The 27123-nt window shown below is 37.1% G+C and overlaps 1 protein-coding gene across 4 annotated transcripts in view; it reads right to left on the bottom strand.

The window, feature by feature from the left end:
* The window catches only part of LOC129375430 (protein FAM184A-like), a 171616-nt gene that overhangs the window by 120646 nt on the left and 23847 nt on the right, over positions 1–27123 (bottom strand). For all 4 annotated transcript variants that reach the window (XM_055054505.1, XM_055054504.1, XM_055054506.1 and 1 more), the window contains exon 2: positions 883–1002. In XM_055054505.1, coding sequence (XP_054910480.1) covers positions 883–1002 — 120 coding nt within the window. The remainder of the gene's footprint in view (positions 1–882; positions 1003–27123) is intronic.

The following is a 27123-nucleotide window of genomic DNA, read 5'->3' as shown; positions in this document are numbered from 1 at the left end:
AGACAAAAACCCCTGAAAGATGAATATTCTGCTGATAAAATATTGATGGTTTCATTCTGAGAGCTGGCTGTGAGATCCTGGCTAATCTGATAATACTTTACAGTGGTGAGTCTCTGTAACGGCGCTTTGAGGTGATGAAATCATGTGTTTGATCTGGAGTTAAAAAGAAGGAAAAGAAGACCTGGCAGGTGCAAAAAGGTACAAAGTGTCACTCCTAAAGTCATGTTTTTATGGAGAAAATGAAACAATAAAGCATTTTCTGACCAAGAAGAAGAAGATAATTACCAACATTTGATACCTGATGGCACTTATATGACTTTATAACCATAAATTCAAACATTTGTACATAATGTTTGCCCAAAAATTAGTATAACATTCATGTAATTACATATGAGACCAACACACCGTGTCTAAATCTTTTAAATTAATTTTGCAGGAGTTCTTATAACAAACCCTCTGATAAAGGAGTCGAGCTGTAATTCAAATGTTCACTAAACATTGACAATGAAAACACTGTAAAAACACTAAATCTGGTCTAGTTTCTAGTTCATCTGAAATGAGACAAAACTAACGTACAATTTATTTTTCAGCTAGACATAAGAGCTTGTTTTAAGTGAATAATTTCTCAATATTGATAAATAAAATTGCAAGTTCATCTGCAAATTTGGAAATGGGAAACTGTATTGATATAATTAAAATAATCTGCCAGTGGAACTATGACTTTTTCCATTAATAATAAGGAATTATTCACTGAAAACAAGCTAATATATTTTGTTGGAAAATAATTTCTAAGTCAGTATTGCCTTATTTTAAGTGTGATAAGATATTGGCACTAAAATGACTTGTGAATTTTAGTTTTGCAGTGTGTGAGTGAAGACTCACCTGCAGGATCTTCTCTCTGGTCTCAGACAGAATCTGCTGCACCTCCTCTTCATGCGCCTCCTTCAGCGTGGCGATGGCCGCCTCGTGTTCATCGTTTTTCGTGTTCAGTGCATAGATAACCTGCAACACGGAGGACAGACGGGCATTAGGTCAGGGGTGTCCAACGCGTGGCTCGGGGACCATTTGTGGCCGTTAGACTGCAAATCAAGAATAATACTAATTTGTTTGTTAAACTTTTTATTTTAAATCTGGGTAAAATTATTTCTGATATGGCTTTCTTGCACTAGAAAACCAGAGCAGAATCACATCTATCCAGAGACTTTGCTGCACCCAAATCAGCTTTTATTTTATTTATTTGACTCAGCGAAACCTCACAAGCTTGCAATAAAAAATCCTGTTTTGTAACTTAACTAAATTCCTTTGTTATAAGACAGAAAATGTGCAAAATCCTAGTTGTTGAGTCTAAGATTAAAAAAAGAGATATCTGGCTACTTTATTTGTTTTAGTTTTTTTTGCCCCATGTGACAAAAAGTTTGCCCCCCGCCCCGCATTAGATGTTAAACATGATCACTATCAGAATTTAATGCAGTGTTAATACTTGACTTTGCGACTCGTTGCATATACGGTGCTGAATATTTAATGCAGGCTTGAGCAGCAGAACATCGTTTTCAGGATGAAGTGTAACTGGATAAAAGCGAAGCCGTTTCAACGATTTCAGTTTACAAGACAGAAAAGCTTTGCATTTATTTATGAAAAGCAGCTGGAGTATCAGAACTGTGCTGAAACGTTCAAAAAAGGTCCATTCAGTTTGAATATTTAGCAAAAAAAACACTGCTCTTTTCTTCTTTTGTTTGACAATTCCAGATTGTCATTCTCTCTTTTTGTTTCTGTCAGAAAGTCAGGACTTTGATGGATCTGATGGCACCTATAGACTCCAAAGAATATAAACTAAAAACATGAAATCAGATCTTCCAAATCAAACGAGTGCATTAAGTAGCCGTAGCATGAGGCCTGAACAGTTCTGCATCACAAATAAGCAGATTCAGGATGTAAATGAGCCTCCATGATCCCAGTATCAGCTCAGCGACGCCCCGTGGTCATGAATTAGAAATGGGCTGCTGCTGTGCATCACCGGGGTTAAAAATAACACAAGCAAACTGCTGCGCACGGGACCGACCTCTGACCTTTAAATCCCATCCCCAAAATACACGCGGCCGTCCGGAGAGCCGTAATCTGACAGCGCGGTAATCTCCCGGCTCATGGGCACAAAGAGCGGGACTGGAATGAGGTTTCACATGAAAAAGCAGAGACACATTTCTGTTTCTCAGAAACAAAAATGTGATGCTGCTGCTGGAGAAGCAGGTCAATAATTCAGGACACTGAGCTGCACAAAGCTGCTGAAGATGCTCAGAGATTACAGACCATGTGTCAGAATCAGAATACACTTTATTGATCCACAATTTATGATAGTTAATTTGTTTCTGGGTCAAAAATAATAAGTTCTAGCATTTATGTTAAATACCTGAAATCATTTCTATAGTAATCTGTGATGCATGAGAACGTGGGAAAAACCATGGGACCTGGATTAACCAATCACCGCTCAGTCACACCATCATCTTAGAAAATTTGAAAACCTTTGGTCTTTATTTACCAAAGCTATCAAATATTTCATTGGTTTGAAATAATAATAAAATAATCTGTTTACCCTCCATAACATGGGAACTAATTAATTTACCAGCAAGAATTTAACTATGTTTATTCCTCTCACAATGGACAACAAATCCTGTAGATTTGGGAACATTTGCTCTTTATTTGCCAAAGTTACCTGGGGGGAACCAAATATTTCAGCTGTCTGAAATATATGGTTCCCTACCTGTAACATGGGAACTAATTATGAGTTTCCAAAAACTCTTCATTTGTATTCATTCCTCTCATCATGGACAACAAATCCTGTAGATTTGGAAATATTTGCTCTTTAATGGAATTAGTTCCCATGTTATTGAGTGGGAACATATTCTTTCAAACAGCTGAAATATTTAGTTCCCCCCATGTAACTCTGACAAATGAAGACCAAATGTTCCCAAATCTGCAGGATTTGTCATCCATTGTGAGAGAAATACATACAATAAAAGACTTGCTGGTAAATTAATTAGTTCCCATGTTATGGAGGGGGAACAGATTATTTCCAACACCAACTTTTAGCAACAGTTGGTGTTGGAAATAATTGGTTCCAACATCAACTTTGGTAAATAAAGACCAAATGTTTCCAAATTTTCCAAATTCTTTGGGTGGTGATCTGATTAAGCGACCCAATTGATCAGAAATTGATCAGAAGCTGTGCGAAAATGATCGGCTCCGCCTCTCTGGCTGCAGTTTGCGCTCCCAGCACAAACAGGGACAGACTTTCACACAACACCGGCGCTCTGAAATGTATTTGTTCAGAAAAAGATCATTTCTGGTCTCCCAAGCCTACATGACACAGAACAAAAAGAGCAGGAAAAGTAGGAAAAATAGTGTCGAGCGGAGAAGGAGACGATCACGTCTTCACCCCGGGCTTCTAATAAGACAAGTAGTTGTGTTTCTTAAATATTTGTTTTTTTGTTTTCGCTGATAGCCGCAGAGCTGCAAACTGCTGACTCATCATAAACAACAACTTGTTTTCCTTCTCTGATGCAGATGACCTGTGAATTCAACTATGACCATACGGTCTTGTTTTTATCTGTCGCACATTGTAATTTAACATTATAGCGCTAAACCAAAGCTCTGTGTTTATATATTCATCGAGACGATTCAGTGTGGCGTATTTTTGAAAAAAACTTCATCCTCAGTTCCTCTTCAGATTGATTCTATTTACAGCAGAAAGTCATATTTAAACAAGCAAATTGCTGCTGCCTGTGTGAAACTCTATAAACATTTAAAACGGTGCTGCTTTAAAATTAAAACAAACTTTGGCACTTTCCTGATTTATTTATTACTTTGGATGTTTTCAAAACTCTATTTTGTGTACTGACTGCTTACGTAATGCGTGAACTCTGAGCCATAGGAGCCACTAAAACTTGCAGGGCTGCAACTTTTTCTTTCTTCAAGTTTTATGTTTATTGTGCTTTTCACTGGGAGCTGAAGGTGGGACAGGTCGCCATGTGGTGTGATGTTAGATTTGCTCTACAAATGTGTTAAAGGAATGGCAAAATACAGAGAAATTATGCATTTATTTGTATAACTTTTTGAAAAAAAAAAATTTCTACAAGTAGTTTTATTAAACTTTTTACTAGAGAAAAATATTTCGATATTTTCCCAGTGAGAGTCTCACTTTTACATCAAAGTGAGACTTCTTGTTTATACACAAGCTTTGTTTTTCGAATGTCTTCTACAAAAGATCCAAAAATAATATTCTGTCAATGGAAACTCAATTTTCATTTGCATGATTCAGAATTTTTTTCTTTTCTACTGGATGATGAAAGTTGTAACAAGCCCTTTGTTGAAAGGACAATTTTGTTCAGACTTCATAACTGATTTTATTTGTTGTTTTGGTTATTTATTTTAGATATTTAAAATGTCTTCCAGTTTCAGTGTTAAACATTCATCTAAAGTTAATTATGAGACCATTTTATGTTGAAAATGGTCTCAAAACAACATTATTGTAATAAATACATATATAGTTTAATCATTGTTTAAGTCACTAAGACGTTTCCACTGGAAACTAGTCCAACTATACTTGGTAAAATTGAATGTTTTTGCAGTGTCTCGTGGGGTTTGCTCACTTTTAGCTGTTCCTCGACTGAATCTGGTTAAAAAATAATGCTGCATATTATGCACTTATGAGCAGTTAAAACATGGAGCTAACATTTGAGTCAGTAGCAGCAGGTCGGCACTCAAATCCACCACAAAGTGAAGCCTTTCCTGCTGAAGATCTAAGCTTTTAAAAAGGTAGAAACACATTTCTTTGCCTTTCAATTCAACAGTATATATAAAGGTTCAAATTCACAGCCTGTGCTTTTATTTGGAGCTTTGTGTTCATAAATGAGGAATGAATAGCCTGAGATCAGAGACCAACAGTGACTGAGAATATTTGGATTGCAGTAAAATAAAGCATCTTTTCCTCGGAGCGGCTGAATTATTCAGACTCTCATCAGCTTAAGACGAAGAAGCTATTAGAAGAGCTAAAAATCTCCGTCACGAGACACTTCTGCAGATGAAATTCACTAATCAGAATGCTGCAGAGGAACAAACATACACATACACCACCGGCACAGGCTGCCAAGATCCTGGTGAACCAGTGAACCCGGGTCCAAACGCATCAGTGTGATTGGCCAGACTAATGGCCACCAGGCGGCAGAAACCATTGTGGAATAAAGTGAACGTTGGAGACACAAAGTCTGCTTTTTCTGGCACTGCCACCAAAAAAATACCAGTAATTCATTTAAAAATTGAGGTAAATTTTGCCAGATTTATTCCCACATTCAAGGACACACTCTGCTTTTAGGAGTGTTTGAGCACGACTCGATTTATAGGACTCACAGCGCCAGCAGTGAGCCTCTTGGGCTGGTTTTTCCAGTCGCTTTCGCTCTGATTAAGACGACATGCGGCTTTAAAAAACGTCCTGCTTTGAGGTCGAATTTAACTCCATGTCAAGGCATTTTATGGTAACCCTGAAGGGACACGGCAAGTCAAACGCAGTTTGATGAACGGACATTCTTAAAACCGATGCTAAGAGTAAATTAAATTAAGTAGACTATAGAGATTATATTTGACTAGGAAAGCCTGAATGTACTTATTTCTTATTTAATTTCAGGACCATTGTACATGAAAAAAAAAATAGTTGTGCACAGAGGAATAAATTTCATAGCACAATCAAGTAACTATGTTGTTACATACATCAAATATGACTTCAAAGACATCTGACTTCAGACTCTATAGTCTTGAAATTGGGCCTCTGTCTCTTTAAGAAACTCCTGCTCTTTCTGAAACTCTGCCTCCAGAAAGTCATCACAACATGGCTACTTTATTAACCCTTTAACAACATTTTTACCAGCTTTTCACTAAGAAGTGGCTCCTATAATGGGCTCAGCAGTTCCACCAGGTGTTTGCTAATTGCTGCTGGCTAGTCTGAAGGAGCTAAGTGGAGGAGGGCTGCTCTGTGAGGCAGAAGCTTGCAGCTCTGAGGAAGAGCTGCGCCTTGAAGGTGAGGTTAGAGCCATTCAGGCGTTTTGCACAGCTGAATGGATGCCATGGAGATTAAATAATTTCTCAAACATGCATGAAACAAACAGGACAACACTCCAGGTTTGGCTTCAAGAGGGAATAACATTATTACATGATGTAAAGCTAAAAAAAAAAAAGTATATTTTACGTTACACTGCCCTTTTATAGATTTAAATGTAAATGTTCTCTGACATTGAAAAGTCAGAAGTTTGTAAGAAAAAATAAGTTTGAGACCAAGTAGGTGGTAAAAGCAGAGGATGGAGTATCTAGCAGTGAGTCAGAAAGGTGCTGGAAATAAAACTTTAATAAACAAACAACAATGATCCTAATGAGACGAGAGCAGTCCATGTGAGGCGGACTGCTTACTGTTTGTGGCTCCATCACTGAAAACCTGCATGAATTCAGCTTTGAAAGGCTGGAAACAGAATTAAAAACAAATCCAGGTCAGCTTGAATATCATGTCCTCAGTACAACAGGAGCTACAAATCAGGAGGATACTGTCCTCCCAGTGGAGCAGCTTATTTTAATGTATTTATTGTTTACTTTGGTAAAATGTTCTGCATCTCAACAGCTTTGGCCTGTTCAGTCTACCACTGAAACGATTAATCGAATTAATTGTGATTAATCAATTATTGAAATAATAATCCACTAATTTAGGAATTGTTAACTAGAGAATACAAACTAGTTAACAATTAGTTGAAAGAATTACACACAAGAAAAAAACAAAAAAAACTAAAACTGTCAATTTTTTTAAAAATAAATGTCTTATTTTACCAAACAGAAAAAAGCACCATCTGTGAACACAAACTCAAAACTTCACCTGAATCAAATTCAGGGCAACACTCCAGGTTTGGTTTCAAAACATAAAATTGAATAAATAAGTATGTTGTCCAAATATTAATCAGTTAATCCAAAAATGAATCAACATGTTACATTGTAATGTTGTTAAATCGATTAGAAGGTGCTGAGCTTTTAACATGTCAATAATAGAATTACATTTATTTGCTGTAGATGCATCATTTGATACACATGATAAGCTAAAGGAATGCTGTTTATTTTCTTAGTTAAAAATTATTTCAATTTCTTTTTTATTAGCATCTTTTAATGTATTTTTAATGCTATATAAGAAGTTAACTAAAATATAAACACAATTATTTGTACAATTAATCGTCAGAATAATCGATTAGTAAAACGATCATTAGTTGCAGCTCTAGTTCAGTCTCAAACTGAATCTGAAACTGTGAAGCTGAAAGAATCCAGAAACATTTTTCATTTTACTAAAGCGTTTTAAATAATCACTGAAGCCTTGTAAGAAAATGAGTGAGACAAAGTCGCTCATGACGGAGATCTTTTCTCTTCTCCGCCGGTCGATCACTTCTAGCAGGGTTTGCTTAAATGGCAGAAGGCAGCGGATCAATAAGGCAACAGAAAATGTGTGTGTGTGTGTGTGTGTGTGTGTGTGTGTGTTGTGTGTGTGTGTGTGTGTGTGTGTGTTGTGTGTTTGTGTGTGTGTGTGTGTGTGTGTGTGTGGTGTGTGTGTGTGTGTATAAAAACACTGAAGATTTCTGCAGCTAGTGACTGGAAAAGCAGAAAAAAAACTGGAAATTTTAAGCTCTTTCTTCATGTTTTTTTTTTTAACAATATTTGAAATACAATAAATATGGATACATTTCTGCCCTATGACAGACTGGTGACCTCTCCAGGTGACCCCACCGCTCGCTGGAGATGGCCACCAGCAACCCTGCAGGGTGTTAGAAAATGGATGGATGGATACATTTCCAGAAATATGAGAGTTAAGGGAAGAACACTGACAGGAAAGTGCCAAAGTCAAAAAACCAAAGAAAATTTTCCAAATAAAAATAAAGCAGCTTTCATCTGAACAATAGAAGAAGTAAAGCCATGACTTTTTAATTGTATTCTGCTGTAATCAAAGACAAAGATGCTCTTTTAAGTTCACCTCACTCAAATCCAAAAGTCAATCTAAATTAGGCTCCATTAAGATTCTGCATCCATATAAATACTTCAAGAACCAGAGATTTATTGTAATACAAAAGATAAAAAGCCAAGTTTTAGAAACTGATTAAGCCTGTCGCTCTAAAAAACAATCAAAATGTCCACTTAACTTTATATTTTGCTCCATCTGATGAGGTAATTTTTAAATATTAAATGATTGATCATTTGATCCGTTACTCAGTACCTGAGTAGACTTTTTACCAAACACTTTTTTTTTTTCTTGGACGCCTAGTTTTCACTTTTACTTGAGTACTTTTTGGGCACTCTCCCCTTTTTTGGATGTTTTACACTTTGGATGTTTTGACGCCTGCGATTCAATGTATTGTGCGGTTCTGATAAAAACTTTAAGCAAACAGTGGCGGGCATCGACCTCGAGAGAGTTCACTTTTTGTTCTGCTGGCTTTACAAATGTTCAAAGAGATTCAAATCATCAAAAATGAAAAGATGCAGCTCCTCTTGAAACTTATCAAAGGATTAAATGAATAAAAACGCTTGGCTGTCTCTTGTTACTTTTCCAACAGTCAGCTCCACACACAGACACACACTCCGACAAAGTCTATCATCCAGGTCAGCTAATGAGACTTTGATGATAATGATGATGTGTAATGACCATCATTTCTCCACCTTAATGTTAGCCTGCAGCCATTTCCCACCTTGTGGAAAAGGAGTTTAGTCTTCACAGTGCGGAGGGGTGGTGCAAAAACAGGACTGAACATACAAAAATGTATTACATTGTATCGAGGACTGAATTAATTAATGGGATTACGCATGATTAATCGGCTATTGAAATAATTATAAACTAATTTAGTAACTGATTAATCGTTAACTGGTATATAGAGGCTTAAAAAAGACCATTGGTTGGAAGAACATTAAGGTCAAAGCAGAAGTTTAACCAAAATTGAACAAAAAGTTTAGATTTTGCATTTAACGTCTGTAAATGTGTTCTTGCTAAAACTCCTCAACTGGCTCAAATACTGTAAAACAACAACAAAACACCTTTTGCTATCCAATTATTAATCAGTATACTAGTCTATAAATGATCAGACATTCACTAAAGAAAAGCTACTATTACATTTTGAGCAATGAAATGTCCTCTTATTTAAAAATGGCTTTTATTTATTTATATCTTTTAATGCATTTCCACTATTGCAGAAAACATTATTAAGAGGTTGCTCTGCAAAATGCTAATTTTTTAACCGATCAATTAATTGTTGAACAATGAATTAGTAAAATATTTGATAGTTGCAGCTCCTTTTGAATCTGTAAAATAATAATCATTGTAAAAGTTCCAGGATCTGCATTAAATACTGTTTATATTCATATTTGGAGACATTGTCACCACAGTATGGAGCCAGAAATAAATAATTAGGGTCATTATTCAAGCTCTGATCTTTTACAACTCACTAAAAACAGTAAACTGCCTCTTGTAGATTTTTGTTTAATTAAATGTCATAAGATTTGCCAATTCAGCTATAAAACCTCAATAAAAACATCACAACTTTCAACGGTTCCCAATTTAACCTTCTCCACTGCAGCTTTGGTTCTTAAAATGAAGCCAAAACAGAAAATGATTTCCAAAGAAAAGCCCCATGGATACGAACGGGTGTCTTTGCATTGCTGGGTATTGATTTCTGCACACTTGGGGATAAAATCGTTAACTGTGCGGAAAAAGGTCAGAGGGGGGACGCGGCCTTAATTGCTGGAACAACTTTCGATGTATCATTTCGCAGGCAGAGACTTCAGAGATGAGGCAATTGCACAGTTGGTTTAGTGGAAAACTAGTTTAGCAAGCAATTATCTTCATCATTACTGCTGCATACAGAGCCATTGTTCAGTTGGACGCCTTGTTTTCCTCTTTTCACACCCGTTCTCGCTGCATTTTGAGTTGTAGCAACTATTTGTCACTTTTCTTCAGCAACTCAACGTCTTCTTGATGTCGGGATCACCCAGCCTGTTTGTCGCTGGTGAAAGAGTTCAGTTTCTTTGTCAAATCATTAGAGTGCAGAGTGTGAACAACCATCAGACAAACTGAAACTGAAGGGCCTTTCTAATCTGTCATACCGCCAAGCCAAAAAAAAAAAACAACAACAAAAAAAAAAAACTACAGATATATAATTTAACAAGTGTGGCCTTTTCACTCTGATATCAACAGGTTTGAGTTTTCACTCAGCAACGGTTTGTTTGAGACTGAAATTCTTGTCAATAGGGACATTTTTCTTTTTTGTGCACATTTCCAGAATTATGTTTTTTAGTAGTATCCTTGTTCTGTCTTGGCAAGATGTTTATGCCCCCTTTTTGTCTCAATCTTAAGGTAAAGGTTATTTTTTTTATATTTCACATTTTCAGCAACAAGGCAATACAAAGTGCTGAAGGATGCCCCGAACATCGTGACGGCCCCAAAGACAATCTTACAAGATATTCCTACCATGTGTGGAGTACAAAAGTAGATCTAGTCAGCTCAGAAGGATAAAACCAGATAAAAACATGTTGGATATTCCGCATCCTGAAGTGTGGGGTGTTGCCTGAGGATAAACGAGACCACAGCCTTTGGAAGGTGACCCGTCACCAGAAAGCAAGGTGACGGAAACACAAAAGAGAATCTTAGGGAGTTTTTTCATTGGTAGTCTGGTAGATGTGGTTTGATTTGGGACCAAAATTGCAACTTTGGTTACATTTGCAGCTGCTGTGATTCACTTTCACACTGCACTGTCTCAAACGATCCAAACTAATTGAAAAAACTATTCCCCTCCCCACCTGTGGTGGCGCTGCACCAAGAACTACTGAAGGAAACGACATAAAACGGCTGAGGAAGACACTGAGTGCAACTTCCTTCTTCATAAATGCAACCAAAATGGAGTGGTGTCAGATTTTAGTGGTGGTAGGCTTTCTATTTTGTTTTTGAAAATAAACATGAGCCATTTTTTCTGCTAGTGCTAGACTCAGGCGTTTGTTTTGTTTGGATTTTCCCAGAATGCCCTGCACTGCCGTTCACCTATTCACATTAGAGTTCACTTTAGTTGAACCGAGACCAATGTTTTTGGCAGACTAGAGTTCTTTGTTTTGTGGTTCACATTGATTACACATCCCCAAAGGAGACTTTCTAGACAAACAAAATTAGAGTTTGATCAAAGCAAACTAAACAGGATCGGTGTGAAAGAAGCTTAAAACACGGAAGATAAAATAACTGCTATGGAAAACCAAAAAGTCCAGTCAACATCGCAGACATCCTTTTCTCATTTTTTCTCTGTTAAAGTCCACAAACCATCACCACTGCTCCTCACCAGACAGCCATGTTTGCCTACTCTGAAATCACGTTTGGTTTAGTGAGATTTCCAATTTAACATCCGTCCATTGAACATGAACAGAATAAAATCAGTTGGCATGTGTTGAGAGGCTCCAAACCTGTCAGTACTCGGATATTTTAGCGTCTCAGGTTTTGAAAATTGGACGACAGTTTTAAAATCAAGACGATTTTCACAATTTTAAGTTTTTAAAATTAAGTCTTTCAAAAGTCTGAGGTTGTCCGTCCCGAAAACTTAATATTCCCTTATGATTATCTAAAATAAATTATTGGTTAAAATGAACAAAAGCAACACGGAAACCAGCAGGACTCAATCCCTCCACCAGCTGCTGAAACGCCACTTTACTTTGGAAATACTTTTTTAGGACACTTATTTTCTGCTTTCTTGCTGCAGCACGGTTTTAAACTTTTAACATGTTTATATATATATTTTTTTTAACATTTAAAAAACAAAAACATGCACATGAAGGCAGTCTTCCATTTCATTTCCACAGCTTCAGTTTTATGTATTTTCTGAGTAAGAATTTACCAAAGCATGGAGAGAGATAGGGGGCTAATTACTTTAATTAGAATGCAAGGATGTGATGAGCTAAACTGTAAGGTGCACCTTAATCCACCAGCTAATTATGGGATGTTCTGTGCTGCTATAAGTGGTGGTGCTGTAAAATGCAAAAAGTCTGTCCTTTAATTTAATGCAGAATCTCTGATGAGTGCATTGGCTCATTTAAGAATCCGCCAATTGAAGTGCATCAGTAATGGCTTCTAAATGAAGAATCCCAGGAAAGTAAAGTCGTGACAATCCTGGTGAAACCTGACCTGATCACAGAGGAGGAAAAGACGCAGACTGAGGGCGCAGCGGACGATTCGTCACTTAAAGTTGAACAGCGCGGATCTGGAAAATACATGACTTCAGGAATACATGACAAATTAGGAAATGATTTTCCAAATTGAGGTCTAAGGAGCGATAAGACCGGGGAAATAGAAGGTACAACATAAATGTCAATGCAATCTTTTCCAAATATCTCTAGTTCAGACTTAATACAGTCTAAAATAACAAGGTAAACTAATAACCTATAAACCTTTATACTCATCAGCCTTTTAGACGTCACCTGTCGAAAGCAGAGCATCAAAATTATTTTAAACTGCGACTCTTGAATATTGAATTTGTATACTTTTTGCCTCATCTGCTCTCTGCAGACAGCACAGATCTTTTCAGCAAAATTAAATGTTATCAATAAAGGACTAAATAAATGCCATCAGTTCTCAAATTCTGACTAATTGTTTAATTTGCAGTGATGCACGACTGAATGAGCGAACAGTGAAACAGACAAGCAGAGACCCAGGCTTTATTTAAAAAGCTGCTCTCTGTGATCACATCACAGTTTATTGTCTAATGGTTACAAAAGTCTTGTGGGCATTTTGCTTCTTCACACACGCAGTGTCTAGAAAAATAGGACTTCTCTTCCTTTTGTCACAAGTACTGACTTTAAAGATGTAAATTTTACAAATTAAATCAGAACTGTATGGCAGTCATTTGTGGTCTGTCCATCCTGGAGTCACAAAGCTTTTGGAGATATTTCTCAATCTGTTTTGCTCATCTCTGTTGTTATTTTTTGCTTATTTCTATTTGCAAATAACAAATTAAGAGTGTCACAGAATAATTTATCTTCTGGATTTAGGCCTGGACTTTGAGATGCAACAAAAATATTCTTGGGGAAGAAAGAAAGGAAGAACCACAGTGGAGGAAAATGTTTGAACTGAAAGAAGGAGATGGGGGAATAGGAGAACAGAAACTTAGAGAGAATACAAGCCAACATCCAATCAATCAATCAATCAATCATTAAATCAATTATGTTTGTATAGCAACACAGCAGTTTATAGTGCTTTCCATCGTAAAAATAATTTGCTTCTACACCTACAGGAAGAGAAAAACCAACAACGTAAAAAACAAAACTGAGAAATGAAAGCAACAAACAACATTGCTAAATTAATATAATTTGTATTTAGTGGCAACTGCAGCCCAACAGAGTGAATCTGCCAAACACCGATAAAATGTTGAATATCAGTGCAGCTACAACGTTTAATTTCTCTTTGGGCTCAATTTTAAATTTGAGTCACACAAAAGCCGAAATAAAGATCGTTACTGCAATAGGTCAAAAAGTTGAAAGGTTCAAGAGCTTCTCATAAGGCTGTAACTGAAATGCAGTGTAATTATTTTGATTTGTTGGCTGTTTGTAGCATGTGTGCAGTGACTGCATCATATTAGCTACACAGAACTGTTGTGCCTTGCTAACTTACTGACTATAAAATGCCGTCTGGATGGTGTTAGCCTGCATGTTTGAGGAGTTTCACATGTTTCATTCTTGTCGACACAGAAGAGAAGAAAAATCAACTGCTTGTTTCTGCTTTTATCATGTGGATGAAATAGCAGAGGAAATCCAGCCCATGAAAATGCTAGTTTGCAAATAGATATGTCATAATATCCCCAAAAAGCACAGTCTCACTGTATCTATCTGTGATAGATGGAAGGATAAATTAATGCGCTTTCTGTATATTTTGCATTAAGCCTGGTTTAACGATGACAGATGTGACTCATTTTTGAATCATATTTGAGTCTCAAACTAATCCTGCAGCTAGAAAACACATTCTGAGCTCCAGATGTTTTCCTCTTATTGACTAAATACTGTTTTCTTTCTTTTTCTAAGTTTTCAAGTAATGAGTAAAGCATCTGGTTCCAACTTCCCTGCATAGAGTGAGCTAAATTAGCTGGAGTTCAGAGGAAAACAGAAATTAAGAGGCAGAACGTTTCACAATAACCTGAGCAAAAGAAGACTTGGGAGAGTCAGACTGCAGACTTGCTGCAGCGTAACGCTACGCGTGAAATATTCCACCCCGCTGGAGGGCAAAAAGCTGCACGCTGTCGATGACTTGCATTGGTTTTAGCTGCTAAGTTGTCTATGCAACGTGCAAAATCTTAAATGTATTTGTGATATATCAAAGAGAAAGGGATACGGTACTACACTGCTGTGTTAGATTAGCTAATAGCAGCGGCAGCTACTCTACCTCAGTGGTCACTTATTAATAATCGCAAAATAAGCATCAAGCCTAAAAACATGAAACTGTAACGGACTGAATGTTCTGCTCTTTCTGTGGGAAACGTCTGCGTTTATGAAACAGAGTGGTGGTGTTGTTGGTTGCTATGATAACGAGCGTAGTGTAGCCCACACAGAGAGCGAGGAAAACAAAAAGTGGTTTTGAGTTGTTCAGCAGTTTTTCTGCGTTAATTTTCCCTTTCCTAAGTCAATAATACCTACATCTCCAGGTTTCATTTGGTCAACTGGATCGTGTCGACTGCTATGGATGGCATGTAAGAGAAAAGTATTTTTGCCTGCCAGTATTGTGTGCATGAACAAAATTTCTGGACGTAAACAATAACATGTAGGGGGTTAATGGAGATTTCAAACGCAGTAATGCACTATTTGTCACTTCTGGCAGCACAGGTTCAGAAACAGATCACAGCAGCAGCTTTGGGCCACACACTAAGGTCGCTTCTGGGCCGTTTTCAGAGCTCAGCGGCCCAATCTGAATGCAGCGTGTTGCTTTTGGTGGCCCTGAGTCTCTGTATGGATGCTATAGAGAAATTAATTTGATTAGAGCCCATCCTTCTCCTTTCATCTCTCCACTGGCTGCCTCACTGTCAGACTGTTGCAGCGGCTCTTTGCTTCAGTTTTAATTGAGCTGGACTGACGAAGGACCGTTTTTCTTTTTCTCTTCAAGGCAGCAGAAAAACTATCGTCTACGGGAGGTTTTATTTCCTCACTGTGGCTCCTGTAACAGCAGCAAAAAAAAAAAATCAGAATCTGCAAAATTACATTCCAACTGGATGAGTTTTTTATGCCGGGGGGAAATAACTGTGTTCATAATTCAGATTTAATGTAAAAAACAAAACCCATCAGTTTTCAAAAGGAAAAAATATCTTGATGTACTGTGTGGTTAAAAAGTATTGGTGCAGGTTTTTACACTAAATGCTGACATGAAGGCCTGTCTAATAAGCAATAAATCAATTAATCGCATGATAAATTAAGATATGAAACATTTATATTACGTTTTCCATGTGCATGATTTATCGTTTTTCCCTTTTTGCTCCACCAAAAACTGGGGAATAAAAGTATTCAGATTGGTGTTTTGGTCTCAACTAGCCTATTTTTTGAAGGGCAGATTTATTTTAGACACTTCATAATTCATTTTATTTGTCGTTTCTTTTTTGTTTATTTACGTTTAGTTATTTAAAGTGTCTTCCAGTTCCTGTGCTAAATGTTCTGTAGAATTTAATACATATCGATCTTTGAGAATGTGTTCTTGGATTATTATGTCATTAGCATTATATTATTTGGAAATGGTCTCAAAACAACGACGTTATCGTTTATCCCAATACCACTAGTACTTGTCATTTTTTTAATTATCACAATAGTGCCACAAAAATGTAAAAAAATTAAAAAATAAGAAAGCTATATTGTGTTGATGGTGATTTGGGCCGACTGAGTTCACTGAAATTTGATAAATACCGCACAGCATTCTGGGAGATGTAGGCAGAGGAAAAACCCGTGACCAGCTAAGTGAACGTTGTTGGAATCAATCAACTCACTCATTCTTTGATTACTAAGCAACAATCTGTCGAATAACTTGTGGTTACCTAGCAACAATCTGATGAATAACTGGCGCAGCAGCAGTTTCAGGTTTTGCCACCATTCCTCACAAGTGCTTATAAATAAAACGCAAGCATGCAGCGAAAACTGGATAAAACAGGAAAGGTCACACCACCAGTTGGGCGGTATTTCAGATATTTAACTAAAAACAAATCAATAACTATTGATATCAACTAATATGAAACGTTTATATTATGAAACATTTTTCAGTCATATCTTCCAACCCCATCATGGTTCATTTTTAAAAGCAATAAGAGAAGGGGAGTGAATATTTTTTACAGGTATTGTATATTTTGTTTTTTCACTAAGATACACACTGAATCTTGGCATCAGTGTTTTAAGCTTTGTGACCTTCAGAAAACTTAATGGAAGGAGGATGCCAAGAACCGAACTGATATTTCTGTCGCCTCTTCCTGCCAAAATGCACTGCATTATTAATCTTCGTGCTATATCCTCTTAACTAAGAAAATAAAGTGTTATAAAATGCTCAGCATCAGCAGAGCTGCCACTAGGAATGAAAGAATTAGCTCCGACTCTGTTCTTTCTCCACAAGCAGCATGGAGCAGATTCACTCCTGAGCCAATGGCATGCAGCCAAAGATGCACCAACTTTATTAGTCCTGATATTATTTTCCATCCGGTGATCCTGGAATCCATCTGATCCGCTGGCTCACAGCCACATTAGGCCGTTTCTTATGAATGAACTGAGATTCTCTCCGGACTTGGATCCAGGCTGCTATCATCTGGCGTTTGCTTTGCTCAACAAACTGTCAATTCTGATACAAAGTTCCTACAAGTCTGGATCGGAAGTGATCTGCAACACCTTGGTAGGCAAGCGCAATTCAAAGCACAGGTAAACCATGGTTTCCAGGCCAATAAAAAGCAAATATGTGGGCACCCTTGACCAACATGCAAGAAAGAAATCTATTAACAAAATGGCTGCTGTTGGGATCGACCCTTATGAGGCAGAGAGTGGAAACATGTCAGACAATGTGGAGCAGCTGCCTTCGATCTACTATGGCATAGTTCACTACATAGTGAACACAGTGGTTCACTAAGTACAATTCTTTTATATAATCAACTTTTATTTAGCCAAATTTTACACAATTTTTATACAAGGAATGTTTTAAAAGGTTGCTTTACTCTTCCACCAGGCAACAGGAATTCAGGACAAAAGATGAAACTCATTTCCTTCAGCTGATAAAAATGTAACAAAAGAGTCCTGCTTAATTATATTATTATATACTCTTACAATGATGAAAATGTGCTATGTTTCTAATATTAAGTTGTGTAATGTTTTTTATGATGTGAACCCCAGGAAGAGAAGCTGCTGTTACAGCTACTTCCCCATAAGCCATTAATTGGCTAATGGGGATCCAAATAAACAATCAGTGTTTCAGCAGATTTATAAAGGACGTACCAACTCTTCAGCTGAGTAGCACGGTTCTGGTGTCTGGCAGAGAAAATACATGTAGTAACAAACACCTAGGCTACATGTCCATGTTAGTCAGCAGAGAAAAGCCGCATTAGCTAAGCTAATTTCGGTAGTTCAGCAGTAAGTAAATATCACGGATATTTATCTTAGTATTACACAGAGGTGGATATAGAACTCAAAAACTGTAATCACGCAGTAGCTGTAATGCACTTATACTGTTTATAAATTAGATTTGAACAAGGCTAGAGCTAGTTCTAAGCTTGTGGCTTTAGGTCATGACAGTTAGTTATGAATACCTACCAAGATGGCTGTCAAAGTTGACACAACATGAGAACTATGTATTGATTGCACAAAAATCAGCCCAAACACAAGCTAACTGAAATAAGACCAGACAACAATGAGGCAGCAGGTATCTGGCAGCCTTTTTAAATGGTATTTTAATGAAACTGGAATAAATGAGGACACCAACTTCCCTGAGAACCCACCAACAATTCCTCCAGCAGGTGCAGCTCATTTCAAACCGCCTCTGTTCCCCAGGAAGGAGCCAAATGAGACGAGTGGCATTGGAGGATTAAATAAGTGGAAGCAGTTTATCATTTATCCCCCCTCATCTATACACTCCCATTTCTCTGGTGTCACCCATGGCCTCAGAGGAAAACACTCTGATCTCATTATGTCTGTGAACGCGTGTGCTTCAGAGGAGACAGAAATGTGTGTGTGAGAGAAACACGGCCAACATGACCCTGTGGTAGAAACACAGAACGTGGAGAAAAGCTTTAAATCCTTCATAAGGCAGCGAGACAGACAGTCGAGCTGTGACCTTCTGCCATTTTAGGGTTCAAATTTTAACTTGAATAACTAGTTTGCTTTTAACAAGCCAGATCTGTCGATGTTGGCTGTGACTAACGATTATTGTGAAGATAAAACAATTAGCACTTTGTGCAAAAATATTTTTATTTAAGCCTTTTTATACATTATAAATCCATTAAAAGATGCAAATAAGCAACTAAATTCCTTTTTCAAATAAGAAATTATACTTGTCATTACCTAAAATGCACTAACAGCTTTCCTTCAGTGAATAATTAACTGTAGCAAAAGATGCATGTGCAGCTAAAAATACTTTTCACATCAACCTGTGAAAAGATCAGCCCTTTCTGCTTGACTTAATATCAATGATGTAGAGCTAATTTATTGGTTATTTATGAATGGATAGCAAAAGGTGCTTAACAGCAGATTTTTTATTTACTCATTTATTTATTTTTCAGAATTTGAACCAGGTGAAGATGAAACTACGGCACCTCGGGATCTCTGGAAACTATAGAAAAAAACTTTTTTATATATAACTTAGATGAAAAATATTTGCATATTTTTATAACTTTGGCTTAATAACTGCTCTGAGTGGTTTCATCTGATTTTGTTTATTCTGTATAAGCTTTTCTGAGTGGCTATTGGCTAAAACTCTCAATATGCTGGATCTCTAAGCTTCTGCATAAAGTTCTGATAAGACATTTTACACTTATACACTCCTTTGACTAAAAGTAGATTGATATGTTTTTGAAGGTACTACACCTTCAAAAATGTAGAAAAATGTTCAGCCACCTTCTTATTCAAGCATTTACCATGCATGTTGCCATAATGAAAAACATGTCCGCCTTTGAAAAAGATTTTGATTCCAATATGGGGAAAAGAAAAAACAAAATGCTTGTATAAACAGTCAAAAGTTTCCAGTTTAAAAATTTAATATTTGAAAATTGTATTTATTTCCCCAAGATGCGAAAACTGCTACTGTCCAGTGAAGGTAAAACGAGGGGACTTGTTAGCTGATTAGAGCATCTCTAATAATTGTTAAACTGACATAATTTTGGTATTTTCATAGAAAATCTGCAGAAAGTGTAAGAAATGTGTGGGAAACCTTCAGGTGTTAGTGACAGATTAAATTGGAATGATTTTTAATGTTTTCTACAAATTCCAACAAGCACAGCAGCACAAATCACTCAAACACTCAAAAGCTCCCAAATAAAACCAGCACAAAGCAGATCTATTAAAACCTGAACTTAATGCCCACACACAGACTGCCTCCATGTTTCCTTCCTTTAAGTCTGATGGGTTTCTTTCACTCCTTTCATCTTCACTCTCAGGTGTTTTAACACAAAAAAGAAACTCTTCACCCACTATCCTCTGTGTGGTTTAATCACCGAGGAAAACAACGAGGAGAGGGACGCTCCTGGGCGAAGGTGGAAAAAGGTGCAGGTGTGTTTAATCCATCAAACTGAAGCTTTAAGCTGCACCGTGTGAAAGTCCACACCTTCTGCGGCCCTGAGCTAAAGAAAATATATGTTTTCTTTCAGAGCTTTCCTGCTTCTGCATGGAGCTAAAGTTGTTCTTTCAAAATGAAAAAAGAAAAAGAAGATTTTATTGTTGAACTATGGCGTCTACCAGCCATCTCCATCTGCCATCAAATCAAAGAGCCAAACTGGAATGGAGATTAGGTTTTCTGTGAGATTAAAAGTCATGGGTCCTCTCTTATTCTCTTTAGCTTCCTCCATATTGTTTTACATTGGACTGAGATGTTCATGGACTCGACACTAAAACCGGTTTGGTAGATCAGATATCTGTGTCTGATGAACCAAAACTTGTGTTCGTAAGTAAAGCAAATAAAGGAATTTAGTAAAACGAGGAAGTGAATAAGTAAAGTAAGAATATTGAGAAAGGTAATTAAAGATATTAATTAAAGGAAGGAAACTTAGTGAAGTAAAGAAACTAAGGAAGTGAAGGAAGTAAATCAAGGTAAGTAAGGTAATAAGACTGGGAATTAAATTAAGCTTGTAAAGTAAGTAATTTTGTGATTAAAGTAAGTAAAGTATGCACAAAGTAAGTAAAAATCAGTGGCATCAGTAAGTAAAGTGACAGACAGAACCCACATTCAGTGTTTTGCCACTCGACTTTAAATCTCCAAGTGATTTCATCCTGCTGCTGTTTTTATTAGTATAGAAAATAGTTTCTTCTGTTGTTGCCATTTTGCAGACCTGATTTGTTCTCCTTGTTAGAAGTTTTAAAAGGAAGCTCTTTCACCATTTAACTTCCTTTCCTTTCAATGCAGTAGTTTCCAGTTACATCACCTGCACAGACTGCTACAGGCTTTGTGATTATTGTGAAGGTCTCAGGTGTGTCTTCAGCCAGGTTCATAGAAACCGTTCTGCTTCGTGTTAGCCGCTGCAGTGTTCGCTTCACAGTAAACCAGCATCTCCGTCTTAAAAACCTGTTGGGTTTTCAGTCTGTGGCTCATTCAAAGCTTCACCCTGACAAATTACATCTGGTCTTCATCTGATGACTCGGTCTTACAGCCAAGCAAACGCCAGATTACTGTTTCAAGCTTGCAGAGAACAAAAGGTATCTGGGAGCTCAGGCACAAAGCTAAAACTGGCACCAGAACTATTATCCTCACGGGAAAGCCAGAGATCCTGTCGCCACAATGGTGAACTGATAACAATAAGCCATAAGCCGCGATAAGTAGACAGCATATGACAGTGTGTGATATTTCTGCTGTCTTTTTAGAATTCCTACAGAATCATCCTTCATGGCTACAGATCATTTATCTGGCAGTGAAAGCTTTGTATGCAGAGGAATATTAATTCTGGGGTTGTGATGGGAGTGTGACAGGCACTGTGATGTGAATGAGGCGTTTGTTTAAAGCCTGGAAAACTCTGGATTCCAGCAAATCTGAGTCACTTTTGATTAAATCTTGGGCACATGAAGCTGCTTTTGTTCTAAAAAATAAGTGTTAAAAAGTGTTTTTCGATGTCAGTTAACTCATAAAAGCAAAGCGTACCAGAAACCTTTATTGCAATGCTAAGTAGAGTACAACCACATATTAACACATTTAAACTAAGATCAAGATAATGTATATTTTTGTATTTAATACAACTGCAACTGCAGAATTTTAGCAACACTGCATTATGTTAGTCAAACAGAACAGGAGGAGAGACGAGTGAAAAAAGCTTAAATAATACATTGGGTTTAATTATTGCCATCTGCCAACTGGAAATAAAAATTTAAAGCAGGATTCTGGCAGCTGGGACACGGTTAACCTGCACGGTTAAGTATAGAGCGTTTTTAAACAAAGTCTTCTGGTAAAATGAATTGACATAATTTAAAGGATCACCAGTTATTTTTTGATTCTTAAACATCTCAAAAGCAACTTTCAGAGGAGGAAAAGAACCAAAGAGATGCAGAAAAACACCAATGAGAAACATCAGGGTATTTTCATGGCATTTTGCATGATATGGTTAATATTGTAGAGAGGAAGTATACATGTTTTTCTATTTTTCTGCTAAATTATGCAGTGTGTTTGTTTTAATACACAGCAAAGTGAAGGATAAAGTTATGAAGAAATTTAAAGCAGTGTTGGATGAGACCACAATGTCTAAAGTTTTGAACATCTCTAGGACTTTGATCATGATGGATTTTGTGTAAAAAGTGTAATAAAAATGTTTTATAAAGCCATACAGTGATTCCAACTTGTTCCAGGAAGCATAACAGGTCACTTTTAAGGACGGATGAACATACTGATTATTCACCAGCAGAAATCATAATTTGTTTTTTAAGCCACATGTTTGTCATAATCCTTGCACACTACTCTTTACATTTTCCTCAGTTTATGTTCACAAATGTGCTGACGTCTAGCTCTTCCCTCTGGAGCTGCTGCCACAAACCGAGTCCACAGGATCTGCACAGCAGGAAAAGGAGAACAGCATGCGAACAATGTGCTGAAACAAGATCAATATGATAGTTTTCTGCAAATTATGTCCTGATGATTACAGCCTGTTTGTTCAGATGATTTTTCGCTAGAAAAATACTGCAGATCTCGTAATCAAACATGACAGCTCATCATTGGGTTTAATGGCTTTGGACTAAATTCGAAACTTGGCAAGGAGAACAAATAGCATGTACAGTAGCATATGAGCAGGATAAGTTGCTTTTTGTTTAAAGTGCTGAAAGCTGCTCTGATGTTTAGCTTGAAATCAGATCAACGCTGTAATGATGACATGGCGATGGATGATATTTGGGTACTAAAGTTAATGTGGTCTCGAAGGTTATGCTCCCTGCTGCCTGGACTGACAAAAACTGATTTTTTTTTTTTTTTTTTGCTTAATGCGACCTGCATCTGATCTTTTCCTTTTCATGACAAACTGAAAACACAGAACAGATTTTTCGAATCCGACATCTGATACACACCTGATCTTTTTAGATGTTACCTGTGTTTGTACATCCACCTGACCTGAACATGCCCAACACTCGATAAACGTCACTATTCTGCATCCTGAATAGTGGCAGGTGGGAAGAAAAACAACCATGACAGACCATAAGGAGGACTGAGTTGTTAATGTGCTGGCTCCACCGTTAGCATCCATGTTTACTCGCGCAAACATCGACCATTTCTTCTTTTTTATGGCGGTTGGCGAAATACTGAGCACTCTCTGTGTGCAACATTATTGCGCCCTCTACCGCGCATGTGGGACACTTTCAGGGTGAACGTCGTTCACACAGGGGAACATATACAAGTCGGAAATGTGAACGACTACACAAAACAAAACTGGAATAGAGCTTAAAAGCCTGCAGTAGGAACGTAGCCTAGGAGACAAATATATCTGACATTCCTTATTAACAGTTTTAATTCAGGTTTAATGATGAAACAATCAGAAATTTGTGGCAGGTTGTGGATTAAAGTCCTGTTTATTAGCACTCTAAGACAGACATTCAATTCATAGCTTTGTTTACAGAGGGGTGCAGTTTCTGTCTGCAAGTGGTCATCAAATTTATGCTCCTGAATCCAAAACACTGGTTCTGTCATTGGTCCCACTGTATTGGTGGTGGGAACATTCCTGCTAATCGCAGTTCAGAAGAACGTGGTAAAATGCATTTCCATGCAGAGAAAATGCTCTCTGGAGGTCTACAAGGTTCTCGCTGACAGGGAACCTTGTTTCAACCACTTCTTCTGGGTTTGATTCCCCTCACACAGGCCGACCAACACACACACACACACACACACACACACACACACACACACACACACACACACACACACACACACCACACACCCCCACACACACACACACACACACACACACACACACACACACACCCCCCCCCCCCACACACACACACACACACACACACACACACACACACACACACACACACACACACAGCCCAGCACTGTAATCTCTTTGGTCTGCTGGTCGGCCTTTTATGTTTTCCCCACAGTCCTGCCTGCGTTCTGCAGTTGGCCGGGCGCCGCTTCGGTGAGGATTGGGAGAACCTGAAACTGTCTCCGTCAATCTGTTCATTCTGTTCTCTCTCGAGTGCAGGTGAAGGTCATACATACAAATTATTCAGCAATACAAATCTCTCTGCAATTTGGTGCAGAAGTGGGGACTTTAAAAAATCCACAGCGGACAGAGGAATATGGAAAGTAGTTAATGAAGACAGACATAAACTATATTAATCTATGGTTCCACTCATACATTTGACGACTTAAATGTTAAATATTAGCTTTTAATAGCCATTACAACTGCTTGTTTTGTTCCCTTTAAGGCCTAAAAATACACTGGGCATTGCAAATAAAAATTATTATTATTATTATTATTATTGGAGTATGTCAATATCTCACACAAATAATCATTTGGCTAAAACATAATTTCACAAAGCCTCAATTCAGACAATTTGCCTCGAGGAATTTTAAAAATGGAGATTTTCATTCAATGAATCATTACAGCTGTGGTCACAACTCTAATATCTGTTTCTTATTTTGCTGTATGCTCTTATGCCAAGAACTTGAACAAGAATAAAGTGCACATAGTAACAAATGATAAATTAGCATTGCATTTATTCTGTGGTGTGAGATGCATCTGTGCTCCAGTGGACTGGTTTCCTTGGCTACTCGCGGCATCGTGGCCCCATGTGCTCAGTTCAGAGGCAAAACACGGCTGACATTTGACGGTGATCTGCTGGGACGGAGGACAGCGCATCACACACACAAACATATTCTGCCGCCTTGTGTGTTTGCATGGGGTAGACGAGCTAATGATGTTTTCTTTTGCTGCCTGTCTGCAGCAGATGGCAAAATGCAAAGTCTAAAAAAGATCTAAATTCAGATCCTCTTGATGTTTCTTTTAATGACTAATCATTTGGGTGTTTTGCTTTTTAAGCGTTTGAATAGGAAACTGAATGCTAAACGTTTACAGTTTTACTCCGGAAATCTTACTTTCTGAGACATTATTTCACATTTTAAATTACAACTAGAGATTGTTTTATAAATAAAGGCAGATATGCACAAATATCTAAAAAATATCCTCTAAAATTACTCCTAGAAAAGCCTTTAGACATGATTAATGTATGCATAGTAATAAAGGGTGTGTTTAGAAACATTTAAAACGTTTTCTTTTGGTTGACTCTGATTAGTGATGATTAAAATATCTACCGTTTAATAAATCAATCAAATTTTATTTGTATAGCACATTTCAGCAAGGCATTTCAAAGTGCTTTACATCATAAACACAAGAACACAAAGTCATGCAACATATAATAGGCAATACATTGTTACATATTACATTTCAAAAACAATTCTAAACAGGTGTGTTTTTAATTGCGATTTAAAAGCAGTCAGGGTTTCCGCTGTTTTACAGTTGTCTGGAAGTTTGTTCCAAAGTTTTGGTGCATAGATGCTGAAAGCTGCTTCTCCTCTCTTGGTTCTGGTTCTTAAACTTATTTAACCACCTCTACAAATTAGATTTACAGACAAAATTTAAATCTGTTAACTTGTTTTACAAATTCAAAACTAGATCCCATATTTAACGAGTACTTCCAACTAAAATATATTCAACAGTTTCTAGAGTATTAGTCTGAGGCTCACTTGAAGCAACCTGCGTCTCTTTTGGCCTTTAAACGATACAGAATCAATTAATGTTTTAAATATAAATATAATAACAAAGGCTGGTTTTACCTGTTTCATTCATGTGTTAAATTTTTTTTCCTCAACAAAAAGAGATTAAATACAATGACAATTCCATTTTAGATCTACGTTTGTTTTTTTTTCATTAAACTGGAAAATCTGTGCTTTTTTTAGACACATTCATTTCAAAATATCAGAATAAAAACCTAAAAACAGTTTTTATGACGACAAATTTTCTGAAGTCAATATTGATAACTTCGATGCCTGTAAAGAAGTCGTATTTATCTGGACTGGCATTAGTTCAAGCTGGTGGAGTTGAGACTAAAAATGTGGGTGATTCAAAAAGAAGGGTTGTCCACATAGATCTGAAAAGATGTCATTGCTTTGCAGAAATAAGAAAAGGCAAATAAAAAGTTAGAAAACCTGCGACTGACTGCAGCAGACATGCATGTAATGTTCATTCCTTGTTTTATGATCGGTGACTGTTTAATGTTTTTGTCAATGAAATGTGCTGCACAAATTAAGTTTAATCTGTTCTGCACCGTTTCTGCACAGTTTTATTTAAACAGAGAAAATAAAATTCAGTATTATGCCTACACAAGGTATGACTCTGTGACTTGTATAAGTCAATAATTCATCAATTTTTAGCGGTTGATATACTTAACTGACATTTAGAAACAAAGTTTTGGATGTTTTTAGGGTGCTATACCTCAGAAATCTAATGCAAAAATAACAGCAGCTGCCTGTTTGTTTAAGGTTAAACAAGTCCAACTAACCATTATTACACTGTCCATAGACACCTCCTCAAATTTGAAGAAAAGAGGCATGCGAAAAGCATAAATATAATTTGAAGGCAGAGGAATTTGTGTTTAATATCAGATGAGCGCTGGCAGATGGAGCTGACCGATATCCGAGACAGCAGATCCTTCTGAAACCTTCTGTCAGTGTGTGGACAGATCATTTTCTCACAGCTCTGCAAACTCTCTACACCAAGACAGGAAGGAAAAGAGATCTGTGTGAGTGTGTGTGAGTGTGTGTGTGAGGGGGAGCTTTGATTCAATAGATCAGCAGTTCAAGATTTCCAAAACTCTGATTGTGAGCCACAGTGGCAGAAGGAAAAATATGCTCCAACATTTGCTGCCAATGCTTGCCATTAAAATACAGGACTGCGGCAGGAGCTAAATCCCCTTCAGCCAGCAAATATGCATAAGCAATGTCATGCTAACACTGGAGCTACAACGTCAATGGGTGAATATATTTAAAAAGTAAACCCAAGGAAAGACAGGCTGCAACTCAAACTGTTCAAACCGTGTCAAAATCTTAATTAATCTCAATTATTCCAATATTTAGTCTTGATATGGGTTAGAATTCCTCGTCAATGAATCTTTAATATTTAATAAAAATATACATTTTCATTAAATATGTCAGCATCATAAGGCTTTCTAGAGAGTCCATGGATAATCATTTGCTCCAGAATTTTGTGATTCTTTTGTGACTTTTTGTTGTGGCACTACTTTAGAAATATTCGTAAAGGAATTTGCAATATTTGTTCCTCATTAAATAAAATCTAGATTTAGAAGAAAATAGATGAGAAAAAGCCCCATTATTATTCTTTAAAGAACTGAAATAGCTCA

The sequence above is a fragment of the Poeciliopsis prolifica genome, unplaced genomic scaffold (assembly GCF_027474105.1).
Source record: "Poeciliopsis prolifica strain line A6 unplaced genomic scaffold, Auburn_PproV2 SCAFFOLD039, whole genome shotgun sequence".
NCBI classification, from domain to species: domain Eukaryota; kingdom Metazoa; phylum Chordata; class Actinopteri; order Cyprinodontiformes; family Poeciliidae; genus Poeciliopsis; species Poeciliopsis prolifica.
The sequence above is the reverse complement of the archived record's forward strand: the minus strand, read 5'-3'. Positions and strand labels throughout refer to the sequence as shown.